Source organism: Perognathus longimembris, chromosome 3 (assembly GCF_023159225.1).
Source record: "Perognathus longimembris pacificus isolate PPM17 chromosome 3, ASM2315922v1, whole genome shotgun sequence".
Classification (NCBI taxonomy): domain Eukaryota; kingdom Metazoa; phylum Chordata; class Mammalia; order Rodentia; family Heteromyidae; genus Perognathus; species Perognathus longimembris.
Genome location: NC_063163.1, coordinates 64,140,894 through 64,152,904, shown reverse-complemented (window position 1 = coordinate 64,152,904; position 12,011 = coordinate 64,140,894). Strand labels below are relative to the sequence as shown.

At 38.6% G+C, this 12,011-nt stretch overlaps 1 protein-coding gene across 2 annotated transcripts in view; it reads right to left on the bottom strand.

The window, feature by feature from the left end:
* The window catches only part of Ift88 (intraflagellar transport 88), a 94,219-nt gene that overhangs the window by 74,213 nt on the left and 7,995 nt on the right, over positions 1-12,011 (bottom strand). For both annotated transcript variants that reach the window (XM_048341694.1, XM_048341695.1), the window contains exons 4-9: positions 10,381-10,437; positions 9,160-9,213; positions 8,536-8,599; positions 6,966-7,035; positions 3,439-3,529; positions 2,068-2,172 (exon numbers count right to left, since the gene is read on the bottom strand). In XM_048341694.1, the coding sequence (XP_048197651.1) occupies positions 2,068-2,172; positions 3,439-3,529; positions 6,966-7,035; positions 8,536-8,599; positions 9,160-9,213; positions 10,381-10,437 (441 nt within the window). The remainder of the gene's footprint in view (positions 1-2,067; positions 2,173-3,438; positions 3,530-6,965; positions 7,036-8,535; positions 8,600-9,159; positions 9,214-10,380; positions 10,438-12,011) is intronic.

The window sequence follows — 12,011 nt, the reverse complement described above, 5'->3', positions numbered from 1 at the left end:
ATGGCCTAGTGGCAAGAGTGACTGCCTCGTATACATGAAGCCCTGGGTTCAATTCCCCAGCACCACATATATAGAAAATGGCCAGAAGTGGCGCTGTGGCTCAGGTGGTAGAGTGCTAGCCTTGAGCAAAAAGAAGCCAGGGACAGTGCTCAGGCCCTGAGTTCAAGGCCCAGGACTGGCAAAAAAAAATTAAAAAAATTATATTATCAAGGTAGTTGGCTTGTATTAAGATTCCCAGACAAATGGGAAAGTAAGGTATAAAAGAAAGTAAGTACTAAATGACTTTTTATTTGCTTAGCCTATGAGGACTTGGCTCACTGAAGATATAATATAAATAATAAAGAAAGTATATCTTTAACACTGAAGAAATTCTGCTAGAAATTAAAAGCAATATTTTTCTCACTGCCTTCATACATTGTCTTATTTCCCTTAACACTTGAAAGTCTATATCAGAACCTTCTTTAGATACCCACCTTACAGAGCATGACCATTAGCAATCTTTAGGAAATCATGTGAGAGGATTGGGGATTCATAGCTACTAAAGTTATTAAAAAACTAAGTAAGAAAAATCTTTGCACAAACAAAAATGAAGATCCATAAATTAAAGATTGCTATTCATCTTGCTTTGTGTACCCATGCAACAATCAGATTTTAAAAAGAAAACAACATCTGTTGGGATCCAGCCTTTGGACTTGAGGGGGGACTTGACGCCCTTCCCCCAGCCCAAGGGGAATGCGGAAGCAGGCTACGGTTCTCTGGGTCCAGAACCAGAAGAACCGGCTTTGCACCCAGCCCCCAACTCTCTCGCCAGCCCAGGCATCTCCCAGTCTCGCCCTGGCTCGGCGCTTTTGAGTGACGTTAGCTCAAGAGGAGATCATGTGATAGCTACCAGCCTATCAGCGTCCTGGCCAATTGCCTTCTCTTGCTATCATTTCCCTTTACCCTCGCCTTAATAAATCAGATTGCTCTTGAAGCTTCTCCGAGACTCGCGTATGCCTGGCTTTCTTTACCGGTAAGGAGGTGGGTAAGCGTTCTCGTTAGGCCGCGCGCACGTGAGGTCAGTACTGACTCCTCCGCCCCATCCTGCCTACCTGCCGGACAGGTGACCGGGAGAGAGGGCGAGAAAAGGGGGTGGCGAGAAACCTAGCTGAGCCTTGATCCCCACGCCGGGAGAGGCGACTCGAGCCCGACAAACATAAAAAAAAAGAACTGAGCGAAAAGTCAAGGACAGGGAGAGGGTGACCAATGGGTACCAAGTAAGACAGTCTTAAGAAGTCATGGTGTGCTACTCTGCACAGCAGGATAATTACAGCTAATGATATATCATTTATTTTTTTAATTAAATTTTTATTGTCAAATTGATGTACAGAGAGGTTACAGTTTCATACATTAGGCATTGGATACATTTCTTGTACTGTTTGTTACCTCCTCCCTCATTCCCCCCTCTCCCCTCCCCCTTTTCTTTTCCCCCCATGAGTTGTTCAGTTGATTTACACTAAACAGTTTTGCAAGTATTATTTAGTATTTAAAAAATCTAAAAGAGAGGAGTGTGAATGTTTTAACTATACAGAAATGATTGTTTGAGTGACAGATATTCTTAACCTGACTTAGATATTATACTCTTGATAGATCAAAATATACATCTATATACAGATGTAGATGAATATTTGTACACATATATAAACATCACATGGAGGGGCTGGGGATATGGCCTAGTGGCAAGAGAGCTTGCCTCGTATACATGAGGCCCTGGGTTCGATTCCCCAGCACCACATATACAGAAAACGGCCAGAAGTGGCGCTGTGGCTCAAGTGGCAGAGTGCTAGCCTTGAGCAAAAGGAAGCCAGGGACAGTGCTCAGGCCCTGAGTCCAAGCCCCAGGACTGGCCAAAAACAAACAAACAAACAAATAAACATCACATGGAGCCCATAAATCTGTGCATTCTTTATATTTGTTATAAATCAGTGAGAAAATAAGGCTGAAGCAATTTTAAAGAAAACAACTTCTGAAATCCAAACTTCTTAGTCAAAACATAAATTTAACTCAGCACATTATTTCAGTACTTACTGAGTAAGTTAAATCCAGATTGATATTCTCTGGAGTTGTAACTTGTTCTCGTTGTCTCACCAAGACTCTTTCCATTCTCCCTGCATCTTTTGCTTTTTCTAAAGCCTGAAATCACATTTATATTTTGTAAAATAATTCTGCACATCCAGTAATTTTTATGCATTTGGGGACTACCTACATGAAAGTAGGCTGACTTCATTTTCCCATCTTAGACTCCCCAATATCCTCTGTACGCTCTGTACATAAACGTCCTTTAACAAGAGCCAAACCCTGGTTTAAAATGGATCTCACTATCAGAATTGTCTGTGTGGTTTTTCAGGGAAAGTGTCAGAAACTTAACTTTAGGCTATGTCTATTCCAAGTTTCTCTTTGCACACATACTTTTCCTTCTCTTGGTCTGATGCCCAATACCTCCTCTTTCCTCCTAAGTGCTAAATCTTGGGATATTTTAATTCAGTCTTAGAAAATACAAATTTACATAGATTTTATTCAGCTTTTAGGATGCTCAAAATACAGTAAAGGACAACTGTTGCCCAATACTGCAAGAGATGCTGAGGCTGGCTTCCAGCCTTCTCAGAAGTCCAAGAGTCTCTCATTGATTGATACAGATATTGCCTTTTTTAATCCAGAGTTTAAAATTTCAACAGTTCAGCCAGGCACAGTTGGCCCAAGCCTGGAACTCTAGCTACTTAGAAAGCTGAGATCTGAAAGTCCCAGTTAAAAGCCAGCCAGGCAGAAATAGCCATAAAACTTATCAATTAACCAACAAAAATCCAGAAATAGGGGTGTGTCTTAAATGGTAGAACACCAGCCTTGAGTAAAAAAGCTAAGTGAGAAAATGATGCCCTGCATACAAGCACAAACAAAAAAACCACATGAGTTCTGTGATCACCAAAAAGTTGATTTTTTTCCCAAAGTGATCTTTTATTTCTTATGCTTTATGTATGTGTGCAAGTAGTAGAGCTTGAACTCAAGGACTAGGCAATGTCCCTGAGCTTTACAACTCAAAGCTACCTCTTGAGACACAGCTCTAGTTTAGGATTTTGGTGGTTAACTGGAGAAAAGTATTGTCTCAGATTTTCCTGCCCAGGCTGGCTTCAAATCATGATCCTAAGATCTCGGCCATCTGAATAGAAAGGATTACAAGAGGGAGCCACAGGTACCCAGACACTAATAGTTTTTACACTCTAAAAAGACAGGCTCACATATTACAAAAGCAGTCCACTGTGTTGGTATCTGAGCTACAAAGCAAGATTGTAACTCGTGATTCTCCAAGTAATTTTATCTTGGTAAAACAAAAATATCTGTGTGTGTGTGTGTACCCTTAAATACAGATATATGCATCTATATTTGGCTAGTTTATGAACTTACCAATTTTAAGTCTCCACAACTATTGGCAATACAGCTTTCTTCTACCAACTCATTTACTTTCTTCTCTAACTGTCTAATCTTTTCTTCTGGACTGTTAAAGGAAAAAAAAGCAGGTATAGTTTACATCATTTTGCCACAAATAATCTACAAGACTTTCAATATGCTCTTAAATTTTAAAAATAGGTCCCAGATGAGACAGATATTTTTAGAACTGCCCTATACTCTTGGGAATTTATCCACAAGACTTGAAAGACCCCACACACATCCATGTTCATTGCTGAACTATTCAAAGCCAAGTTATGGAAACAACCCAGATAACCTACAATGAGTTAATGTATCCAGAGGGAGGAAGGGTAGGAAAATGAAGTCATAATATTCAAAGTACTTATTTAAAAATGGAACCAGGAAACTTGAGGAGATGGGTAGGTTTGAGAGAGATGGCAGAGAATGATGCAAAGGATGGAACTGATCAACATGCACTATACTCATAAACGGACATACTGAATTGAAACACCTTTGTACTACTTAAAGATAATGAAAAAATAATTTCAAAAAGATGTTTCAGTCAAGTGCCAGTGGCTCGGGCCTATAATCCTAGCTACTCGGGAGGCAGGGATCTCAGGATTGTGGTTTGAAGGCAGCCCAGGCAGGAAAGTCAGTGAGACTCTAATCTTTTATTTAACCACCAAAAAAAAAAAAGTCAGAAGCTGAGCTGTGGCTCAAGTGGTAGAACACTAGCCTTGAGCCAAAAAGCTCAGGGGCAGCACCTTGGCCCTGAGTTCAAGCACAAGATTGGCACCCCGCCCCCCCCCCCCAAAAAAGATGTTTCCATGCCATGGAAGAACAATTTGTTACTGTACTTAATAACTGCATTACATAATTACTCATAATAATTCTAAAAATAGCTAACATTTATGTAGCACAAGCATAACAAAAATCACACTGAGCCAAGTGCTTTTCGCTAATAAATTCATTTAGTCCTTGTGGTATAAGTACTATTATTCCTACTGAAAAGGAAACTGAAAATTTAGAAAGTCAGGTATTTTGCCCAATATCATAAAACTAGTAAGTTATAGATCCAGGATTTAGATCCAACGAACTATCCTAGGACCCTGGATAGCACCTTCCAAAACAAGTTTTTTCTTCTCTCCTCATTCTCTTGGCATCATAATGATGGGCAGACTTTCGGGAAAAGCCAAGAGACTCAAAGAGCCAAATCAGGAATGATGTTATGGAGCAGTTCAAATAAATCTCCACTAGGACTGTCTTCCTCTAGATCTCCTGCAATGTACCATAATAAATCTAAATTGTGTGTGTTTTTAGTGAGACCAAAGGAGGATATTCTTAGGAGAGAATCACGAGGGCTCAGTAGCTATGTTCACATGATCATATGCAACACTGCTTATTGGAGTCAACTCCAAGAAATGGAAACAAGAGGTTTTCTATTGTATTGTTTGTTGTTCTCTTTTTTCCCCCCCCTCTGTTTTTTTCTTATTTTTTTTTGCTTCTGTTTTTGATATCTGTACTCTTTGTCTGGTATGTAAGATTATCTGATTTGGGGAGGGGACAACAGTGATACCTATTAGACACTATGTTGGAAATGAACTATACATTGGGGTGAAGGGTGTCAGGAGAGAAAAAACTGGGAGAAAATGAGGGGGGGTGACATTTCATAAAGAATGTACTCACTACCTGCCTTATGTAACTGTAACCCCTCTGTATATCACCTTTACAATAAAAATTAGGTAATTAAATTAAAAAAGAAAGTGTTTTTAAATTTGTCTTCTGTTGTTAGCTGCTGAAAAGATCTTAAATGACACGTTTAAATGAAAGAACATACTTTTATTAATAAATATACTATCATGCACAAGGGTTTATAAAACAAACTTATTTTCTGTAGAGGTTCCTTATTAGACAAAGAGGCAACATAAGTAATTTATACAACAGCCACAAGTACTGAGCTTTAAGAATTTAGCTAGGTACTAGGGGCTCATGTCTATAATACTAGCTACTCAGGAGGCTGAGATACAAGGATAACAGTTTAAAGCCAGTCTGACAAATCTGAGAGACCTTTACCTCCAATTAACCATCAAAAAGTTGAAAGAGAATCTGTGGCTCAAGTGGTAGAACACTAGCCTTGACTGAAAAAGCTAACGGAAAAAACAATGAGGAAAGTATAGTATCTAGCCCCTGAGTTCAAAGTATTACAATTTAAAATACACCCAGAGGCAAACCAATGTTTTGCTTAATAGCATGTGTTCTGGGACTAACTAGATCATCGGGATTTGATCTCAAGCCTGCCCTATTAGCCTTAGTCAAGGTCACGGAGTTCCCATTCCCACTATGAACTGGTGACAATAATAGCTCCTACTCTATTTTTAAAGCCCTTGAAACTGCCTGTACACAGCAAGCACTCAGTAAATATTAGCTGCTATTACCATTTGTAAAATACACTGAGATTCTAGTAAAGCTATTAGATAATGAATGGATACTCTAAGTTTGGTGCTACAGTCTAGACAACAGCCCAACATTAAGTTAATTCTGTGGGAAATTAAATTGTTCAGTCTGAAGATGCAGTTCAGTGACAAAGTGTCTGCTCAGCAAGTATAAGGCCTTGGGTTTGACCCAGCACCAGAAACATACAAAAATGAAATTAAGTCAATAATAATAATGACAAACCAATTTGTATTCTCTCAGTTTTAATTTTTGAAATGTCTTTTCATATAATCATCTTGTAATCATCACATTTACAACCCCATTTGGCCTTAGAATCCCATTTGGCCTTAGATATAATCATTCTTGGCACCCATAAAAACCAGACCACTGCTGGGTGCCAGTGGCTCGCATTTGTAATCCTAGCTACTCAAGAGGCTGACATCAAGGTTCAGAGCCAGCCCAGGCAGGAAAGTCTATGAGACTCATCTCCAACTAACCACCCAAAAGGCCATAAGTGGAGCTGTGGCATAAGTGGTAGAGCATCAGCCTTAAACAGAAAACAGTGCCCAGACCCCAGTACCCACCCCACCACACAAACAGAACAACAACAAAATCACACATTAGTCACATAATATTACACAGAACATATACAACAGATAAGTTTGGGTCCGTTGCTAGTTCCAAGAACTAGAGACAGCATTTTGATTACTGAGGTGCTAATACCAACTTTTAAAAAATCATTATTATTAAAGAGTTATAAGGGGGTTATGATTCTATAAATCAAGTAATGAGTATAATTCTTCTCAATGTCATCCCTTCCTTTGCTTTCCTCCATTTTCCTCTTCCTATCTCCACAAGTTGCATAGTTCATTTCTTACATTGTATATTGAATACAATGCTTGCATTTGTTCACTCTTCCTCCCTCCATTCCTGTCCTCCTTTTTGCCCCACTAAAAAGGCAACAACAACAGCAAAAGAAACAAAAAACATGTTTCTAACACAAACATTTTAAGTTATATATTGGGGGGAGATTGGGGGGGGAGGGAGGAGACATGAAGCCACAACACACCAACAGCAAAGGACTTGCATACCTATCTTCATTCTTGGCTTCCAAGGGAGGAGCCGGCCCCCGTGACTGACCAAGGGGATCAAATGCAGAGCCTGGGACAAAATCCAAGACCTCACGGTTACTTTGCAACTCAAAAACTGAAGAAAATATGCAATCTTATACAAGTTACTTCATTTCCATACTTATGAAATGGCTTAATATCTAGTAAATGAATGCAACATGTGTCTACATAAATATTTCATGTGTTAGGAAATTGGGTAAGTTTTTATTTATTTTTTGCCAGTCCTGGGGCTTGAACTCAGGGCCTGGGCACTGTCCCTGAGCATCTTTTGCTCAAGGGTAGTGCTCTACCACTTGAACCACACCACCACTTCTGGCCTTATTTGTTTATGTGGTGCTGAGGAATAGAACCCAGGGCTTCATGCGTGCAAGGCAAGCACTCTACCACTAAGCCACAAACATTCCCAGCCCGGAAAATGATAAGATTTTTAATAATAGGAAACTACATAATGATTTATGGGTTAACATGTAAATATAAAAATTAAATACTTGGGGGCTGGGAATATGGCCTAGTGGCAAGAGTTCTTGCCTCGTATACATGAAGCCCTGGGTTTGAGTCCCCACATATACAGAAAACGGCCAGAAGTGGCAGAGTGCTAGCCTTGAGCAAAAAGAAGCCAGGACAGTGCTCAGGCCTTGAGTCCAAGGCCCAGGACTGACAAATAAATAAAGAAAGAAAGAAATAAAGAAATAAATAAAGAAAGAAAGAAAGAAAGTATGCTTTGGGCATTTGCGCCTGTATCCCTAGTATGAGCTTATGTTATCAATTATGTGAGTTATAATCTGGTATTAGCTTTTTAATTTTCATTAGTAGTATAATAAAAATTTATTTTGTCATGATTTTTATTATTTAACTTATATGATTAAATAAGATTTTTCACCTTTCAATTTTTTTTTTTTTTGGCCAGTCCTGGGCCTTGGACTCAGGGCCTGAGCACTGTCCCTGGCTTCTTCCCACTCAAGGCTAGCACTCTGCCACTTGAGCCACAGCGCCGCTTCTGGCCATTTTCTGTATATGTGGTGCTGGGGAATCGAACCTAGGGCCTCGTGTATCCGAGGCAGGCACTCTTGCCACTAGGCTATATCCCCAGCCCTCACCTTTCAATTTTTAAATCAGGCTCTAATTTACATAAAATAAAATGCACATATTTTAAGTGTATAATTCAATACATTTTGGCAAATTATACACTGAAGTATCCACAACCTCAACTGAACCATACAAAACTTTCATTGCTTGCTTCATCTCCTTTATTTTGGGGGAAGAGTACAACACTGGGGATGGAACCCAGGGCTGTGCACGTGGACATGAGAGGCAAGTGTTGAACCCCTGAGCTACATCCTAAGCTTTTCTCTTTTACTAATGGTACCTAAAAAAAATACAGTATCCTATAACCAGTGGTATATTAGATTTTCTTTTAAAATGGTATACTTGTACAGCATTTAATGCATTTACATACCAGTAAAAAGTATGTGTGCAGGAGAGAGAGAAAGAGACAGACCCCTTAAAAATTAGTAGAGAGAGGAAAACAAACCTCTCAATGCTGCTTTGGTAAAACCAGCTGCTCTCACTGCTGTCATAGGTCGAGTAACTCCATCCTTCAAGGAAGAGGAATCATTTAACAAGTGCTCTTAAATAAGATCTACCTCTATTCTATTCACAATTCTGCACATAATACACAGCTTAAGAAAGCCCCAGTTTTAAATAGTGGCTGTTAATTACTATATGCTTATTAGCTACTTCTGTGTTGTTGTGGATCAACCCTGTCTCTACTTCTGTTCCCCTCTAAAGCTTTAATTCCTTAATCCAATGAAGCTTTTATCAGTTTGAGAAAGAAAAGATAGATACTTCCATTCCCATGAAGGAAACACAAAAATGCTGTGATGTGGCACAGCAGAAGCAGGGTATAGGTGTTTTGAGTAAGCCAACAGCTAGTGCTACATACATGTCCCAACAGGGCTTTACTGGAAACCCAGGTCATAAACCTACTTCCAGCTGAAGTACTAGAATAATCCAAACAGTTCAGTCTCAAGATTTAGGGTCACTATGTAAGCAACCTGCTCTTTAGCATTTAAATACATAACAAAGGGAAAAAATCCTGGTAACATTTTCAAACTTTAAGAAAGGCACAAAACCAACAACCACAGAACAGACATACCTGGATAGCCCCTGTCATTGGTCTTCCCAAGGATGATACCAGAGATGTCTTGGACTTATAATAAACAGAAAAGTTTTTAAAAATTAATTTATTACCAAAGTGATGTTCAGAGGGGTTACAGTTTCATAAGTTAGTGTGTACATTTCTTATCCAACTTGTTACCTCCTCCCTCGTTCCCCTCCCATATGTCCCCACTCCCTATTTCCCTCCCCACCTCAGAAAAGTTTTAAAGATTACTAAAAGCATCTACCTTTAATTTCAAAACCAAATTTTAGGTGTTGTCTTCATAATTCTTTTCTCCCAGTAAGCTTAAAATAATTTTCCTATTTGTCACCTCAGGTAGGGGTAAGCAAGCTGCTACCCACTACCTTCATAAACTCTTATTGAAACATGGCAAAGCCTCATCCATCTACACAGTTTGTGGTTTTCATTACAAATCTAAAGTTGGATGGGTAACACAGACTACATGATCTGCAAGGCCTAAATTATTTGGCTCTCCACAGGTGACTTGTTGTGAACAGTATCAAGAATTAAAAGCTGATGAGTAGAAGTATGTTTCCTATGACACAGAAGGCCACTTTCTCACATGTAGGAAGGAACACTATGAAGGAAAATCTCCTGGGGCTTTGTTTCTCTCGCCACTTCTCTGAACCCTTCAATTCCTGATTCTTAATACTTGTAAGGACTAAGAAATATTATTTTACCTCATTCTTTTCTTTTGCAACCATTCCTCTTTTGATGTAAGATAAAACACCCAAATTGCATGTAATTTGGGCAAAACAAAAGGTTTATCTTTTCCCCAAAGGTCTCTAAGTTAAGACTCAAATACATACAACTGAAATACTTGTTTAAAATTTTTATTTTCATTTATTAACTGGGAAATTTTTATAGTTGTAGCACTATACACTTAAAGAACATCTGATTTCACATAAAACAGATGAACACACAAGAGACTTTTATGAAGTCTATTCACAAACATAAGGTTCACAATGGAAATGGAAAAAGGTAATATAATATATTCTGATATTTTACAAATCAAACCAACTAAAAAGTTCAAATTAGATAATTACATTAGACATGTTTTAATGTTTATCACTCTCTAAAATGGAAAATCCTATCTGGATCTTGAACTGAAAGCCATTTGGGATTATTTAGAAATGCCTCAAGTGAATTTATGTATAAGAAAAAGCATCTTAGTATTTTCAGCTTACAAAAACCTACCCCATATCCAGTAGCTATAGGTCTAGTAACTGCCGTGCTTGGTATTTTAGCAGTTACCTTCAGGAGGAAAAAGAACATAGTTAAAAGAATTCATATTAAGCTATATTTATAGAAAAGGGGGAAAGAAAAGGAAAAATATAGACTCATCAATAAAAGTTACATAAAAATAGTATGATTTCTTCTAATCTATCTTCACTGTTAAGCAGCTCAATTATTTGAAATATTGAGATTCTGTTTGAATTTCATTTTCAAGGAGAAAAGGGATTTTGGAATGGCCTGAGGGGCTGGCAAGGAAGGTCTGCCTTTATACTTACATCGATCACTCTAAATAGCTGCTGCATCCTCAGTACTACCAGGCACTGGCCTGAACAACAAGATACATGAAATAGAGGCCGGAGAACTTGGGTTTGCATCTCAGTTCTCTCTCAATTGTGCTTATTTTCAATACCTTTCAACCTAAATTTGCTCACCTTTCAAATAAAGATACAAAGTATACCAACCACACAGTTGTAGCTAGACTATATGGGCCCGAGAGTAAGTCCTGGGGCTTGCCTAACATGCATGAGTCGTTGGGTTCAATACCAAGTACCACAAAAAGAAGAGAAGGAAAAAGAGAAGAGGGAGGGAGGAAGGAATGATATGGCAGGCTCAACTCTCTAATCCTCTCTACTTGATAGATTGAGATTAGAGAGTCATTATTCAAGCACAATGGTTGGGTAAAGTAGTACATGCCATTTCAGTGATGTAGAGAAGCACAAATAAGAAGTTTGCGGTCTAGGCTGGCCCACACATAAAGTGAGACTCTTATCTCAAAATCAACCAATACACAAAGAACTTTGTGGTATGACTCAAGTGGTAGAATGCCTGCCTACCAAGTATTAAGGCCCTGAGTTCAATTCCCAGAAACAAATTAAAGATGACACATGTAATTGAAAACTTATTCTGTGTTCCTCATTGGAGACAAGATATTCCTCCATACTACCTAAAGTGACCTACAGTTTCAACACAATCTCTATTCAGCACAAACTCCCAATATCACCTTTTTGTAGAAATAGAAAAATTAAGACTTAAAACTACAAAACATGGGCTGGGAATAAGGCCTAGTAGTAGAGTGCTTGCCTCGTATACATGAAGCCCTGGGTTCAATTCCTCAGTACCACATACATAGAAAAAGCCAGAAGTGGCACTATGGTTCAAGAGTGCTAGCCTTGAGCAAAAAGAAGCCAGGGACAATGCTCAGGCCCTGAGTTCAAGCCCCAGGACTGGCAAAAACAAAAACAAAAAAAAAACCAAAACTACAAAACTCTTAGATGAAAATTTAGAAGGAAAGCTTCATGGCATTAGTCTTGGTGGTGATTTTAGGGCATGACACCAAAATCATAAGCAAACAAATACAAAAACTGACAAACGAGATTGTATCAAATCAAAAAGCCATTGTGTGCTAAAGAATACAAAGAAAATAACAATAACACTTTATGAGTTCACTTATGGGAGGCAAAGAAGGCATGAAAATTCACAGGAAGAGAAAGCTAAATGGTGATTCCTGAGCTTAGAGAAAAGGAGGAAGACAAAGGACAATTAATGAGCATAGTTTTAGATTAAGCAAGATGACAAAGGATCTGTACTTAACC